Source organism: Arthroderma uncinatum, assembly GCF_011692745.1.
Source record: "Arthroderma uncinatum strain CBS 119779 chromosome Unknown scaffold1, whole genome shotgun sequence".
Classification (NCBI taxonomy): Eukaryota; Fungi; Ascomycota; class Eurotiomycetes; order Onygenales; family Arthrodermataceae; genus Arthroderma; species Arthroderma uncinatum.
In genome coordinates this window covers 3,796,398-3,811,973 of record NW_022983863.1, presented here as the reverse complement: position 1 = coordinate 3,811,973, position 15,576 = coordinate 3,796,398, and the positions used below count along the sequence as shown (strand labels likewise).

The 15,576-nt window shown below is 51.1% G+C and overlaps 5 protein-coding genes across 5 annotated transcripts; 2 read left to right on the top strand and 3 right to left on the bottom strand.

Annotated features, from left to right (window-relative positions):
- Positions 1 to 178: 178 nt before the first annotated feature.
- Positions 179 to 4,122, bottom strand: GIQ15_01161 (ankyrin repeat protein; the record flags this gene model as incomplete). The annotated part of the gene is made up of 3 exons (XM_033548578.1): positions 179 to 388; positions 449 to 528; positions 696 to 4,122. The coding sequence occupies 3 exons, from the start codon at positions 4,120 to 4,122 to the stop codon at positions 179 to 181; spliced, it is 3,717 nt and encodes a 1,238-aa protein (XP_033409529.1).
- A 684-nt stretch (positions 4,123 to 4,806) lies between these two features.
- GIQ15_01160 (uncharacterized protein) lies at positions 4,807 to 5,923 on the top strand (the record flags this gene model as incomplete). The annotated part of the gene is made up of 3 exons (XM_033548577.1): positions 4,807 to 4,890; positions 4,972 to 5,452; positions 5,526 to 5,923. 3 exons carry the CDS (start codon positions 4,807 to 4,809, stop codon positions 5,921 to 5,923), a joined length of 963 nt encoding a protein of 320 aa, XP_033409528.1.
- A 1,629-nt stretch (positions 5,924 to 7,552) lies between these two features.
- Positions 7,553 to 8,710, bottom strand: GIQ15_01159 (uncharacterized protein; the record flags this gene model as incomplete). The annotated part of the gene is made up of 1 exon (XM_033548576.1): positions 7,553 to 8,710. One exon carries the CDS (start codon positions 8,708 to 8,710, stop codon positions 7,553 to 7,555), a length of 1,158 nt encoding a protein of 385 aa, XP_033409527.1.
- A 36-nt stretch (positions 8,711 to 8,746) lies between these two features.
- GIQ15_01158 (uncharacterized protein) lies at positions 8,747 to 11,770 on the bottom strand (the record flags this gene model as incomplete). The annotated part of the gene is made up of 1 exon (XM_033548575.1): positions 8,747 to 11,770. The coding sequence occupies one exon, from the start codon at positions 11,768 to 11,770 to the stop codon at positions 8,747 to 8,749; it is 3,024 nt and encodes a 1,007-aa protein (XP_033409526.1).
- A 734-nt stretch (positions 11,771 to 12,504) lies between these two features.
- Positions 12,505 to 15,296, top strand: GIQ15_01157 (uncharacterized protein; the record flags this gene model as incomplete). Its single annotated transcript, XM_033548574.1, has 2 exons — positions 12,505 to 14,976; positions 15,054 to 15,296. The coding sequence occupies 2 exons, from the start codon at positions 12,505 to 12,507 to the stop codon at positions 15,294 to 15,296; spliced, it is 2,715 nt and encodes a 904-aa protein (XP_033409525.1).
- Positions 15,297 to 15,576: the final 280 nt, after the last annotated feature.

The following is a 15,576-nucleotide window of genomic DNA, read 5'->3' as shown; positions in this document are numbered from 1 at the left end:
TGAACGCAGCCATTTTTACGGGAAGCAAAATTCGAACAATATGGAGAAAAGTAAACATGCAATCATGTCGCAAAATGGAAAGAAAAAAAACGAGAGAAACGCTGAGTACTGGAGAAACAGCTGAGTAACGAACAGTGTGGTTGGATATCATGAAAGACGTTCACAGGTACAATTGAATTCATGAGCTGGGGTGGACGCCGTTGAGCTTAGGAGCACCGTTGACCAAGGGTTGCTGCTGGGCAGTATGGTTTGGTTCTAGGTTTGACGGGTGCGAGTCCTCCTGTTGCATGGCTAGTGAAGGTTCCGGGTCGATATGCATGGCCGTGAGGCTGATATGGAGTCCATGGAGGTGGGGGATATGGGGGACGAGATCCATAAAATCAGAACACTGTTTCTACTGTTAGTCGATACCTCGTCTACAATTTTCGAGAGGAATATTGAGACATACCTTTACCCAAAAAACATGCTCCATCCTCTCATACTTAGGCTTGGTTTCCTTGTAAAGCTGGCAGTATTCATCACTGGTGGCTTTTATCGGGTTAAGTAGTTGAGTTTCCGTCAACATGTTTCCACTACAGTCCCAAATATTATTTCTTTGTGTTGAAGTAGCAGGTCTCTTCTCCCAGCTTGGATCTGTTTAAACAATTAGTAACTGCTCACGTAAATATATATGGTAAACGGGCGAGGGCACGTACACTGTGACAATTGAAGATCATTAGTCGCAAGCAAGAGGGCAACATAGAAGTTGAGAATCCATTTCTCATCTCTTAATTCAGGATCGCACATCGGCTCGAGATCGTCGCGTGTAGCATGCAGGACAGGCATGACCTTTTTGAGAAAGCCATGGCTTTTTGCTCTGGGGTCATTGGCACCGATCAGATTGGCTGCCGTACGTAGACGGTTAGGTAGGGCATCTCGTCGTCTCTGTTCCTGCTCTTCTTGCTCTCGCCGTATGCGTATTTGCCGGAGACGTTCTTGTTCAAGCCTTCGCTGGTGTTCTTCCTCAGCTTGGCGGGCTCGCCGTTGCTCTATCTCCTTGCGTTTGCGTTCTTCCTCTTGCCTTCGCTCCTCTTCAAGCTGCTTCCGTTCTTCATCGCGCTTCCGCTCATCCTCTTCAGCCTTCTCGCGAGCAATAATGGCAGCCTTTTCAGCAGCTATCTTGGCTTCTTCTGCTTCTTTTGCTTCTTTTGCTGCCTTTGCCTTTTCCACGCGCTCACGTTCAGCTTCGGCGGCGGCAACACGCTCCTTTTCGATTTCTCTTTCGGCTCTAGCTTTACTACCTGTATTGTTTTCAGAGGGACTCTCGGCTTTAACTCCCGAATCTGATAATCTATGCTTTGGCTTCGTAGTCGTAGCGTCACGAGAGTTCAAATGATGTTTGTCAGTATGACTTGTCGCGTGATCAGATGGTTTGGCATTTTCCGATTTAGCGTCTGGGTTGTCACGATGAGCAGGGCGCGGTTTTGATGACTGTGTGTCACCTTCAGTCTTGGATTTCGATGCTTCACTGGTCGAGTGGCTTGAAAGCTCGCTTGAATGTATTCGTCGCTTTTTGACATGTTTATCACGAGGCTCATCATGGTCATTATTTCGTGGCTTAGTTGGCTTTGGCGAGACACTACTTCGGGCACGTTTCAAGATGGAGTTGCGTTTTTCTGATCTTTGGCTATTCTCGTTCGAATCCTCAGCCCCAGCCTTCGATGCATCTTCGCGGCCCGAGAATGAGTCTGATGACATCAAGCTTGGTCGTCGCTTGGCGTGATCTGGCGGTGGGCGTCCAGCAATGAGGCGTCGACGCTTGACTGGCTCTTCACCCGGCTTATGTGGGGTCGACTCTCGTGGGCTACGTGAATCAGACGGAATTTTTTGCTTTCTGTCGGTGTGGCCGTTATCCCGCTCATCAGCAACACTTTGAGAGTCTTCTCGGCCTGATCCTTTATTTAAACTCGACCTGTCCTTCGTGGGCAAAGTGCTATCGGACCTCCTCTCCTTTTGCAGTTTGATATCCTTTGACCCGTCCTCGTTCTGACGATGGGGTGCAGGGCTTTTACCAGGGTTCTTGCGCATAATCGAAGCTGGCGATGCTGAATCTCGATCTGGCCGTTTGGCTACCTTGAGGGTGTCACGAGACCTTCGGGGAGATCTAGACTCGATTCTTCGACGGTTGGAATATTTGCTGACATGTTTATCATACGCTTCCTTCAATATATTGTACTCCATCCCCCAGTTATCTCCTTTGCGGTCCTGAGCGAGCTCGAAAAACCGGCGGCCTTCAGGGTCCGTACGAGTAGGATCAAATCCCGGTTGGTTCAAAAGAAGCTTAACCACATCGATGTTACCTCTTCCGATCGCAGCTAACATGGGTGTATCATGACCAGGTCTGTGATTTGCTGAAGCTAAAGGCTCCGGGTCCGGGTCTGGGTTTCCGATTCCAAGCAAGAGCCCGAGAACTTCATCATGGCCGCCCTTCGCTGCCGCAATTAGGGATTCCGTGTCCGCCTTTTGGAGAATGTTGAGGATTGTCGCTACTCCAGCCATGTCGCCTTTCGCCGCAAAGCCTCGAAGGTTTTCGAAGGTAGGCTTCGTCCACAGTAAATCGTTCCGAGTGGCCTCACTCCTAACGGTTTTTCGTCGACCAAATTGCGGGGGAGGGCTTTGAGCGGTATGGGGCGGAGGGGAATCAGGAGAGCTTGCAGCAGAAGCTCCTCGGGAACGGGGATCTTTGGTTGAAGCAGTCCCATGGCCACTTATATCATCTGATTTCCGGCGTCGATTTCCATGGGATTTCGCATCAGCAAGAACGCGCCGCAGCTCGTTTCGATTTTCATTATCAGACGGAACAAGGTCGTAAGGCTCGTCGCCCTTGGCGTTACCAACACGAGGATTTGCGCCAGCATCTAGAAGGATCTTAACGACGTCCAAATGCCCGTTTTCCACAGCATCGATGAGAGGAGTATCGCGATCGATATTCTTTGTATGGATGTCACATCCAGCCTCAATCAAAAACTTTACTATTTCAGCACATCCTTCAAGCGCAGCGATCTGGAGTGGCGTATTCCCAGCATTGTCGGGAACGTTGAGATCCTCAGGTCGTTCGGCCTGTCTTGACTTGGCAGCCTCTACTTCCTGCGCCGCACATGCTCTCGCCAGCCGTGTTCGACCATTCTGGTCGCGTAACTTTTTGTTTTGCATTTGCTTTATAGGAGAGAAAGGGTAGGTGTCGCAGGAGGCAAGTCTACGCGCGCATGCATTTGGTGGAGGGGAGCCGGCGCTTGAGGCAGAAAAGGGCGAGGCCCTGCCTTCTGAAGGGTGGTATCTTTGGTCGATTAGAGGTTGAGGAGGCGCCTTTCTCTTCTTCTGTATATTAGGAGGAGGTGGAGAGTGTATAGAATCAGAGGTTACCCTCTTGTGTGAGCGAATCGGGGGAGAGGGAGATCTGTTATCATGATGACGCGAGGGATAGAGGTCAGGTTCGCCATCGGGCCCGTTGCTGGCAGAGGCAGACCTGTGGTGATATCTGCGCCTTTCGCCGGGCGCGTCTCTGGTGTCAACACTAGCGCCTTCCCGTTTCCTATGGTACTTGAGTTTATCATTTGGCTTTTCCTCAGTAGCACCATCAGCACGAGGCGATAACGGCGTCTGCAGTATAGACAACACCTGGGGATCGTCTGTCTTTTCCTGCTTCAGGGCCGGGAGAGGACTCGAGGCCCGTGAACTCGGGTTACTCCGTAGAGCCGATCTGGAGTCGTCATTATCGTGATCCGGTCGTTTCCTCTTCCCAAGCTGCCAATTACCGGGCTGTCCGAACTTGGGAGCCCTTCGGATGCCATTTTCTGATTCCTTCTTCTCATTTTGGCCGGGGACGTGTCGGATATAGGTCCTCTTCTTCTCCGGAGACAGTTCCTCCCTGCCAGACTGAATAATCGTCTCTGCTTCAGAATCAGCCTTGACGCTCACGGCGTCGTCGTTTACAGCCACGTCCTCGAGCGTAGACCGTCCATCTCCGTTCGGAGTCGCCTTTTGAGTCACAGCCAGGGTGGTTTCGGGTGCGAGGTGCAGACTAGCTCTGTGATGGGAGTTTAGAGCATCCGGTAGCGAAGAGGCCGTTTCAACATCACTCATAGCGGTTAAACTTGAGATATCGAGCCTCCTTGTCGCATCCTCAGCAGAGGTGGGCTCGAGGAACCGACGGCGAGTCAGCGAGAGGGGGCGAGGTAGTTCTTCGACAAGGGCCAAAAAGCAAGCTCTCGCGGGTTTTTGGCAGGATAAAAATGCTAAAAACGCGAGGCCGGACGGCTAGACGGTCGTAAAGCAAGGGCTGGCGGTGGTATAGCGATGTCGCGGGCCTGTTGACCGGCGGAGCTGCGTGTTCTGGTTGATGTGTCGAGTCGTGGGACGATGGAAGTTGGTCGCGGACGGAGGCTGTTTCGCTGTTTCTTAGACGCTGCGAAGGCCTTGAAATCGCTAATCCCGTTCGGTCGACGCTAGCCTATCTGGGCTCACGCTGGCAGAGTGTTTGATAGACAGACGGCATGCATAGATATATATCTAGGGCGAGTCGGAGGACGAGGTGGACGATATATAGACGAGAAGATGGACGGTGTATAGACGATTATAGACAAGAATGGAAGAAGATGAGAAAGTGTCGTGCTCGTCCCTTTCTGGAGCTATGTCACGTGCTCAACTGCTGTTCTTTTCAGCTTTCGAGCTTTTAAGCGCCGGCTGCTCTTCTGCGCTCCAGCATCGCCGGACAGTTATTATCGATTAGTTGCCAGGCTTATCCCTGCAGTCAACGGGCGATCCAACATGGGACTCGCTCTCGGTCATGCACTCGCCGGCCTGGACCTGATCGACCTGATGAGAGGGGGATACGTGACGCTAGCTGCTGGTGTACGAGAGCCTGATATACAACTATATAAAGAAGAGGATTTCAGGAGATGACGGGACTCGTGCTGACTTGCTAGATGATAGATCCTAGCCGTCAATAGCTTCGAGTTTCTCCGGGAACGATTCATATCATACGGTGCCCGGTCTCTGCCATCTACATCAACAAAGGAGGGCAAGGAACCCCCCGCGGACGAGAAGGCTACAGTGACGACTGCGTCCCGGATACTAAACAGTGTGGCTGCTTGGGATGTGCCGCATTCTTACTTCACGCAGTTCTACTACTGCTCTGTCGCCCTGTCGTTCTTCTGGTGGTACCAGCTGCTGACCAGGGGTTGGGCATTCCAGCTGATTGCTGGCATGGTAGATCACAGTAGCAGGGAGAGCTCCATGTCCTTCAACCAGATATTCCTCTGCTGGGGGTTATTTACCATCCAGGCATGTCGTCGACTATATGAGTGTATATCCTTCGTGAAACCGTCCAAATCAAGGATGTTCGGTGGACTTTGGCTCTATGGTTTTGCCTATTACATTGCTATGGGGGTAGCTATCTGGATTGAGGGGACCGGTATGTTTTGACCGTCACTCGTCACTTTTTATTTCTGCTTCGGTTGGCTAGACAGAGCTAACACACTTCGTAGGAACTTTGCTTTCAACTGATAAGCCGCTGGGTGACGCCAGTTTAACTGCGCCGTCTATAAGATCACTGATATTCATACCGATCTTCATATTTGCTTCTGGAATCCAGCATGATTGTCATGAGTACTTGGCGTCTCTGGTCAAATATACCCTACCCGTGCACCCAGCGTTCGCCCGGATCATATCTCCACACTACACGGCTGAATGTGTGATATACCTCGCGATAAGCTTCCTGGCCGCACCGCCCGGATCGATAGTCAACAAGACTGTGTTCTCCGGTTTAATTTTAACGGCGGTAACGTTGGGTACGTCAGCAGTAGCTACCAAACAATGGTACGGCGAGAAGTTCGGGAAGGAAATGGTTAAAGATAGGTGGATCATGTTGCCACCTGTATGGTAGATGGTTATATAGTAGCTCGTAGAATTCGATTTCAACGTGGATCAGATAGTTAGGCGCAGGTTCAGCAGGGAGGGTCGTTGCTTTGTCCCGTGGTCCCGTTTTACCTGTTAAATCATCTCTTGCTCAGAAATTTCATACTGTTCCCAAGCTTTGATACCTTCAGCACATCCCTATATGTCAAGCTAACTCTTGTCTTCCTCTCATATTTCCCCGTCTCGAAGAACTGGCTGTCGCCCAAGTTCTCCCAATTACATATCGTTTCCGGGCCAAGTTCGTCGTCAATCAACCTTTCAGCGATTCCATGCAAATAATCCGAGTATAGCCCTTTAGTAGTAATCAACAGACTCAGCCTTTCTTGAAGGATCCGATATCGTGGCAGTTGCTGCCCTCTAGCTGCATCTCCGCCCTCCACTGACTGATCTTGATCACTATCTCTTTTATCATAGATATCCAGGATAATTGGCGCAGCAAGGCTGACTGTTGCAACAATCGGATAATATGCTGCACCATCCTCGTGCGGCATGATCCCCTGGCCTGGATGGTATTCGTTGATAAGCACATGATTGGGTGATTCATGCGGCGAGCTAGCAAATACTCCGATGTCTCTGAAGCGAGAGGCTATTGGGGACTCAAGCCATTCTGGGAGCGGCGATGCCAGCAGGGTATTGGATTTGCTAAGTGCAGAAGGCCATGTTTGCAGTCGTCGCCGTGATAACTGTGTCCACTTTGGAGCTGGGACTGATCTAATCTTTTTATAATAAATGCAGGCGGTGGTGGTCAGTTCGACATATTAACTCATCGATGGGTTGATATTGCATGATAAGGTCCAATGATCAATATAACCTGAAATAGAGATATGGCACTGCTAACCTTGTTTAACAGTCTCTCCTCCTCGCCCTCTGAAATGAAATCCGGGATGTAATAGGCGGTTTCTGGAAGCTGGTCGATAGTATACTTTTCAAGGTCTTCAGCGCCATCCAACGCCGCCATCTGCTCGAGTTGTAGACCAAGTCCGGATATCTTAGCTATTGGGATTAAACAAATACTCGATGGCCTGTCTAGCAAATATGCAATACGACAGGGTTTATCCGTAAGCTTTAGTTTGTTCAGGTTATGTGGTATTTGATCAGACAAAACGTTCAACCTTGGAAATAGTCAAAATATCAGTGTTTGATCACATGTTCAAAAGCAAACGACATGACAAAACTTCGTCCTTCTTTCTTTCGTATATAGGGAGTTGAGCAGATGTTGTATTAAATAACTGGTCAAGCTTTCCTCTTCAGACGAGTTGAGCTTCTTTACATTATATATTGTCCATATCAACAATCACAAAATGGGGGAAATAGCTAGAAGTCACACTATTATATCGACTTAGTGAAGTAGTTAAAAGCCCCTACATAGCTTAAAGGGGAAGAAGGGTGAAGTTAAAGCTACACGAATTCGTGTAAATATTTAGGAAAAGTGGTGGGATTCGTGCCCTACTAACCGGGAAGGGGAATGATTCAAAGTTCGATTTTTATACTCCAATATATTTAAAATATTATACTATCCTCATCAAATAGAACTATTTAAGACCACTACCCGCATTATCTACCATTCCTCTCCGACCGGCTGATATAACAGAGTATGTTAGGCCCCAGAGTGAATGAACGTTGCCCAGAGCCGCGGATTACGTAGCCACGCCCGTCGCAGTTGCAAGACGGCATCGCGCAGCGCTTCTGCCACCGCGCGGTTCGGATCCACGACCCTAGACTGGCCCTGCGCGGTAAGAAAAGTGTAGAACAGCCGCGCGAGGACGACACAGGCATCGTCTGCCGCCGTCCAAAGCGAGCCAATGACGTGCGCGAATCCAGCGACCTGGAACGCGCTGACGAGATGCAAGCCCTCATCGACGAATTTGTCTGCCTTTGTCTCAGCCGTCGAGCAGGCCGAGAGAAAAGCGATCCATGATGAACCTCTGGTCACTATGGAGCGGGAAATGGCTGACATCGTCAGCGCGTCAGCGGTGATTATTCCGGTTTGGGGGTTTCGTGTCTGCATTATGAGCTGGCTCTTGGAAGGGTCGATGTGGTCTGCGGAGCCGTGGCAGGCAAAGTGCACAATGCTGTGGTGTGGCAGATTCTGTAAGACAACCTCGCTGGAAGGGCATGTCAAAAGTTTCCTTGACCAGCTGGTGGGTGATTCCTGGTTATTATCATCTTTGACCGTCTCGATGACTTGTTCAATGGCCTCTGCCTCGAGCATGGCACCATCGAGGTCTCCCAATCCCGGAGACGATGGCATCGTCACTAGCAACACAGAATTCCTGCTTCCCTCAAGTAGGCCTAACCCCTTATCAAGACGGGAGGCAGACTTCCTCGCAAAACGAAGCGCTCCGATGCTTGGAACGTAGGACGGAATGCATAGACTAAGAGTGTTTGCGTCTGGGTTATTGCCACCATAGTCTCCCGCAGCGTGGAATGGGAGTCCGCTGGCGGCCCCTGTGCCAATCCACCAGATTCGGGGCGGCTCATGTGCCTGGAAAGTCACATCTCCGTCCTTGGATAGTTTATCCAAGACGAGCTTCACGCAGTTGACCCATAACCATTCTAAAAGGTCGCCGCTCTCAGTTACCTCTAGGTCATCGTCCATATCCCTCCAGGGGCCTGGGTCGACGTCCGTAGCGCGGAGCTTTCTCACTTCGCCCTTGAGAACAGAAGGGCTTGATCCGCTAATGCTTGGGAGATTGATCGACTTGACACCGGAATTTTTGGTCACCATTATCGCATCGTTTCCAAACGTCGTCATATTAACGAAGACTATGGGCCCTTCATTGGCCTCACGCTACAGCTCTTCGATTTCCGGCTCGCTGAGAAACCATTCGTAGCCCTCAATCTGACGTATTTTCTCCACGCATGCATTCAATTTTTTCACTGTATCCGTCCGATGCCTGCGAAGTTGTTGCTGTATCATAGGATTAATGCCATCAGCGATGGGTTGCATCGCCTGCCTCTGTAACGCTTCATATTCACGAACCAAGTCGCCATGTTCCGTCCCCAGCAATCCTGCCAGATCAGCTTTGGAGTCCATCATGTATCGCAGAATTAATCCCCGGCCACATTCTAGCTGCTGGAGCGCCTGATGGACCTTGTTGGCTTTTAGAGAAATAGCACAGGCTTCAGAGGCCAGCCCCGCGACCCCACGGAGGACATTCTGTTGGTCGTCCTGTAGAAAGTGACGCCCAACGAGCATTGGAAGCCGCTGGACGGCCTCTTGAGCCAGTTTGCTGGCTTCGTCGGCATCATCAAGCAAATGCAGCACTAGCATCGTGGCCCGAGTCATAGTTATTTGCTCCCCAGTGGATAAATCGTCGGCTTTGACTCTGATCGCCTTGATTTGAAGACTCGATATCTTCCTTAAATAGTCCTCGCGGCTCATATTATAGTCTCGGCTCCAGTACTTGTCAAGGAGGATCATTGTGAGCTGAAATATGAGTTGAGGGTCATCGTCCTCGTCAGACTGTTGCAGCATGGTTTCGACATCAGCTAGCGCGCCGTCAATATCACATTTATTCTTTTTCAAGTAATATCTAGTACGTTTTGCCCGGCTCCGTTGCAGCATGATATCTCGACAAAGGCTCCGATCTTGATCCCGGTCGACGATGCCAAATGCCTGGTCTAGATACGCTATTGCCGCATCCAGATCATTGGAATCTCGCTTCGTTGAATACTGCAGGTCCAGGAGCTTACCCATCCGGACTAGATGAGGCGCACATTTAGTAGGTTGATCAGTCAGCCTGTCTAGCAATGTCTTGCAGAGGTTAACTGCCTCGCTTAGGTCGTCTGAATCATGTCTGGCTGCGTACCGGCTGGTGTAGATTCTAGACAACACTGCTAGAGCGACGTCTGATCTATCTCGTTCTTTCACTGTGCCAACAAGCTGTTTCGCTGCAAGATATGCGGCTTCCAAGTAATCCGGATTGACGGTTTCCAAATACCGGCCATAGATGCTGAGGCAATATCGCTCGAGGATCGTTGGCGATATCGTTCCTGTAACAAGTTCAGCATCTAGTTTTGCCCAGACAGCCTCGAGTTTTGTCCAATCACCAGTGAGTCGACACTGTGTGTCCAAGACGCTCAGGAGTTGTGAAAAGCAGTCAGGGCGCAGGAGGTCATGCGAAAGGGCTTCGCAAACTTTGACTGCCCGTTCTGCCGCTGACACACTCTCCTCTAGGTCATCCAAGTCTAGGGAGTGTTCATATTGAAGTTCCAACGCATAGCTAAGCTCGCACAACGCAAAGGTACTTGCCGTGTCTCGATCGGGCGACGCCGTCAGTGCGTCTTGGGCGACTGAGACAGCGTCTCGGGCAAGTTCTGAATCTTGAGTGAGCCTACTCTGGGTTCTCAGGACACCACAGAGTTCGCACATGAGAACCGCCCTCTCATTGGAACCGAAGGTTGCCGCCGCGATGGCCTGACGGAATGCTTCAGCGCATTGCACCCAGACTTCTGGGTCATTGTTGGCCTTCGCCAGTTTTCCCAGAGCAGTGCCGAGAGCCACAAACCGTTTTACCCGCTGGGAATCGTCGTCGGGCGTCGAATCTAGCACGTCTTGCGCTTCCAACACCCCAGATTTAAGGGTTTCTAAATCCTGATGAGGCTGATGTGTAGATAGTTCTTTGAGGGGGGCTTCAGAGGACGACTTTAAGGGCTGGTTGTTTTTAGCTAGTAGCGGGAATACGTCCAGGTCCTTTTGATCCCCCGTGACCTTGTATTTTGACACCACGGCCCAGGTCAAGTTACGCATTAGTGTCTCCCGTTCAGGATATTCCATAGGGGCAACTCGCACTGCTTGCTGAGCCGTCAAAACCCAGGAATTAAGGTCTGTCGGCTCCATACTCAGATTATACTTGGCCTCTTTGGCTCGACAAAGCGCCTGCAAGAGAAGCAACCAGTCATCCATGGTTTTGGAAATACTGGAGGCGCCAGTTGTAACATGCGAGATCCACATCTCGAGGTCTTCCGGGTCATGGGAGACCCTGAACTGTGCCTCTAGCTGCTCACACAACTTCTTAACCCAGTCAGCCTTGAGCTGATAATCATCATCCATCGTCAAGTACGCGTATTCGACTTTTGCAATAAGAATCTGGCACAGGGCCCGAAGGTCGGACAGATGGCCGTTCTTCATATATCGAATTTCAAGCAACGGTGCGAGGAGCTTTAACAAGGCAATCCTTTGCGGGTCCCCGGCCGGGATCTTACGCAGCGTTCTTTGCGCCCCATCAACCAACGCATCCAAGTCTTCGGGTCTGTTATAGGCCTTGTACCGCCTGTGTAGTGTCTGGACTAGTTCAATCAACCATTCGATTCGGTCCTTCTCATCGTCTGCCACTGCAAGGTTCCTCTCCACCAGGTCCACCAACGCATCCAGCCCCTCTGGATCGCCGTTAACTTTCCGCGCAGCCTCCTCGGCACGGCTCAGTGTTATGCGCCGGGCTTGCTTTTCCGGATGTTCATCTGGAGTCGCGAACGCTGCGAACCGAGCGGCTGCGAGAAAGACGCGTAGATACCCTTTTGCCTGCACCATGCCCATCTGATGAAGGGCGTTGAACATTGGTTCGGTATTAGACGTGATTTTGTCGGCTTGTTCAAGCGGGTCGCCGCCGTGCTTGAACACTAAAAGAGAGCCGTATACATCCCAATCAGAGGGCTTGGGCTTGCCGCCGTCGCCGTCCTCCCCTGACGACTGCATTTCTTGAGCTTGACAGGCCGCGAGGTCATAGAGCAGCGTAGCTTGCTGCTCCAGGAGATCATTATTGATGGGGTGTCCTTCATGGATCCGGCGTGTTATTGCGATTGCCAACTCCATAGTCAGTTGGGGTCAATGTGAGCATTGATTGTATAACGGATGGGAACGCGTAAGAAAGCGCTAACACGAGCAGACTTTGTACCCATCACAAGGCTGAGAGCAAACCCCGCCGCATAAATAGGCGCCGTCAATGCAGGGTTCACTAGGCTGGCTAAAAATGCGAAGCTCCCATTCAAGGCTGCTAGTCAGGGATGGACTCTAACGAGATTGAGTATCAAATTGAAATTTCCTAATATCAATTTTTCATGCTAAAAATTCTGCAATCATTTTGGTTGCATCAAAGCAGGTCCATATATTCAGCCAAGGCACTTCGTATGAAGCTTGCTGGCACTTCCATTTCACCCGCGAGATACTTGTAGCACATAATTTAGCTGAGGGTTCACAGAGTACGAAAAGGGCGTAGCTTCTTCGTAGAACTGCCTATACCCTGTTCAGCTGACGAGTCGAGACCCGAGTCCAGCAGCCCAAATGGACAGCAGAGAGTCAGTCAGAGACCAATCAATCGAACTTCCCATGATCCCCGAAGGATCAGGGATACCTCCATATCGAATATCCCTGTCGAACATGGCTTGAACTCGACCCCGCAGAATAATACCCCTCGCTGCACACAATATCTTCTCATTCCCCTTTAGTAAGGTCGAGCTTCTCTAACCAAGTTCGATCCTCCCCCCAAATAAGCAGAGAAAAACAGGAGGAAAGAAAGGGAAAGAAAAAAAAGAGAAAGGACTGAAGCAATGTCTCCTCCTTCTGTCCGACGTGCACTGATAATCGCCAGCCCTTACGGCGGTCTCCGCGGCACTCTACGTGATGCAGAGCGAATTAGCGCCATGCTGAAAGACCTCGACTTCGATATCACGCAGTGCTGCGGCAAAGATGCGACGCGCGATGGGATCCGCGCTGCGTGGAATTCGCTGATAAAGCAGACAGGGCCAGAGGATGTTGTAGTTATTTATTATTCAGGTCATGGTGGGATGGCGAAGAGGGCTGACGCCGCCGGGAAGGATAAAAATGCAAGTAAAAATGAAAGTGAGAATGAAAAGTCGAGGGATAAAGACCAGCAACAGTGGCGCTACCAGTTTCTCGTCCCAGTCGACTTTGACCAGTCGGCCCCTGATGACTTTCGTGGGATCACTGAAATCGAAATCTCACACCTCCTCCGCGACACCACGGACCAGACACGCAATGTAACCGTCATCCTAGACTGCTGTCATTCTGGTAGAATGGCGCGGGAGCCGACCTGGGGTGGTAACGCGACGCCAAAGAACCTAAGCCTACAGGGTGGGCGGTATTATCACGATATCGAACGGTCTATTGACAGGCTGCTGCAGGCAAGAAATCACACTCACAGTTCCATAGGAGACCTGAGTAGTGGCAGTGGTGGTAATTCTAGACGAGTGGGTCGAGAAGAATACATCGAGGGAAATCCGCACGCTGTTAGGATCGCAGCGGCTGCAACGACAGAGACGGCATGGGAGTATGAGGATTCAAGCGGATACTGGACGGGAGCACTGACGAATGCGCTTGTCAGAGTGTTTAAAGAGACGAAGGACCATAGTAATAGCGTCTCCTGGCGCACGACGGTGCTCAGGGTGAGGGAGCTAGTTAATGCAATGTTTCCACTCCAACACCCACAGATTGAGGGCCCTGTTGCGCGGTGCCATTTTTCGCTGGAGGAGATGGGCTCCGACGCATTGCATTTGAAGTTGGAAGGGGATGATGGCCTGGCTGTTATTCAGGCCGGCAGGGTCGCAGGTGTGCGTGAGGGGAATGTATATCGGGTCTTTCCGTTTAGTGCCACATCAACAACGACAAAGGATGGCGGCAACCAGGTAGACACTGCTATTGCAGACGCGGTCGTCACACACGTCGATGGATTCCGCGCTGTTGCGGACCTTAAATACAAAAGCAAAGAACACACTGAAATCCCTCCTGAAGGGGCATTGGCCCGTCTCGAGCAAGAGGCGCTGAACAAGTGGCCTGTGACGATTCCCTCTGAACTACTGCCTTCAGCGCTTGAGGAGCTCATCAGGGGCTCTCGATACCTTTGCATCGCAACGTCTGACGAACGGGAAGCGGCAATCGGTCGAATCCAGCGTTTGGGGGACCGGATCAGTCTCAGAACAAGAGAGGGAGTGCAAGTTGCATCGCAGTGGATAATTGGCGAGGACGAAGTAGATTGCCGCGGTTACAAGGACATCGTGACGGCTACTGAGAGACTTGCGAAAGCCCAGCACCTTCTGTCCCTGGACAGTGCACCCGCCGAGCGGCTCGAGCACAATGTGGAGGTGGAATTCAGGCTGGTCGAAAAGGGGGAGCGCGGACGCACGATCCTGTCCACTGGAGACGACCATGTGAATGAGGGCGAACGGTGGTATGTTTCACTGCGCAACAATGGCCAGAACACGGTGCACGCCACCCTTTTCAACGTCAATGTGGCGGGTAAGATTTCGCTAATCTCCAAGTCTCATCCGACGGGTATTGAGCTGCCACCCACACGCTCCTATACCGTTGGAGCAGACCGCCTAGGTCTCCTGCGTGGCCTAGGGTTCTCCTTTCCGCGCGGCATACCCCAGGAGCGGCCCGTCAATGAGAGGCTAGTTGTTATACTGACCAGCAGACCCGTCGATCTCTGGCATTTGACGGAGGCTGTGCCCAGTAACGCTGAGGGCCGAAGCAACGACCGATCCACGCTGCAGAAGCTCACGATGCAGATTTCCCGAGGCGGTACGCGAGACATGGACGATGAGGACGAGTATGATGTCGTGTGTTATGATATTGCGCATATCCCGTTTAACTTGCAGCCTCGTGGGTTCAATGCAGCACAACAATCAATCCCGTCCACCGAAGCTGCATCGGAGAGAGAGATGACCAACTTAAAAATCTCAGAAAGCTCAGGCCCGGAGGGGGCCTCCACTGGGGAAAAAGAACCTCTCCAATCCACCCCGTCCAACGACCTTCCCCCTCCTGAATCCCTAACAGAATGGGCTCATCTTCCTCCGTTGCCTCCTGATCTCGACCCGAGTCCGCGTGGAATGATGGGAGCTCTAACACGTGTGGTAAGAAGGATTCCACCGTGCGTCTGGGTCGTCAACCAGCACATAGAAGAAGTGACAGTCGTAGTATCGAAATACCATCCGAACCGGATCTTGACAGGGGGAGGGATCAATGCATCGATTAGCGGCGCAGGGATTGATCTGAGTTCGACCGTAAGTCTTTGTGGTTATTTTACTCAACTGATTGTGAGATTGCACTGCTGACGTTGTTCGTCGGATGCCGGATGCAGACATTCACCGGCCCCGCCACGAAAAAGACGCTCCAGCCACAATCCAAGGATCCTCAGGCCGCGATCGGGGTATTCCCCCTGTGGTCACGAAACGAAGGGTTTGGCGTCATCACCATTTTCACAGGGCCGGAGCGAACACTTTTCTCCGAAAACGACCTGATCCCCGCAGGGGCGACGGCGTACTTTGTGAATCGGCCGGATTTGAGAATTGTAGAGTTTAAGGCAAGCCAGGTAGAGGAGTAGAGTGGGATAACTCGAGTGAAAAGTGGTATCTTAGGCTATGGCAAATTGGTATCAAATCAGGGCCCAAATCTTCCCCCATTACGGGCTAAGAGATAGGCATGAAGCAAGGTTTATTTGCTTCCCTTGAAAGCGAGTTCATCAATAATGAGCTCAACTGTAGATAAGGGATAGCAGATCCGGTCATCTTATTCGTAAATGACAGCAGTACAGAACTTTTTTGAAGGGAATTATCAGAATCCAAGTGTGCTGGAGGTACAAACTGTTGGTTGTTGATGTTTGT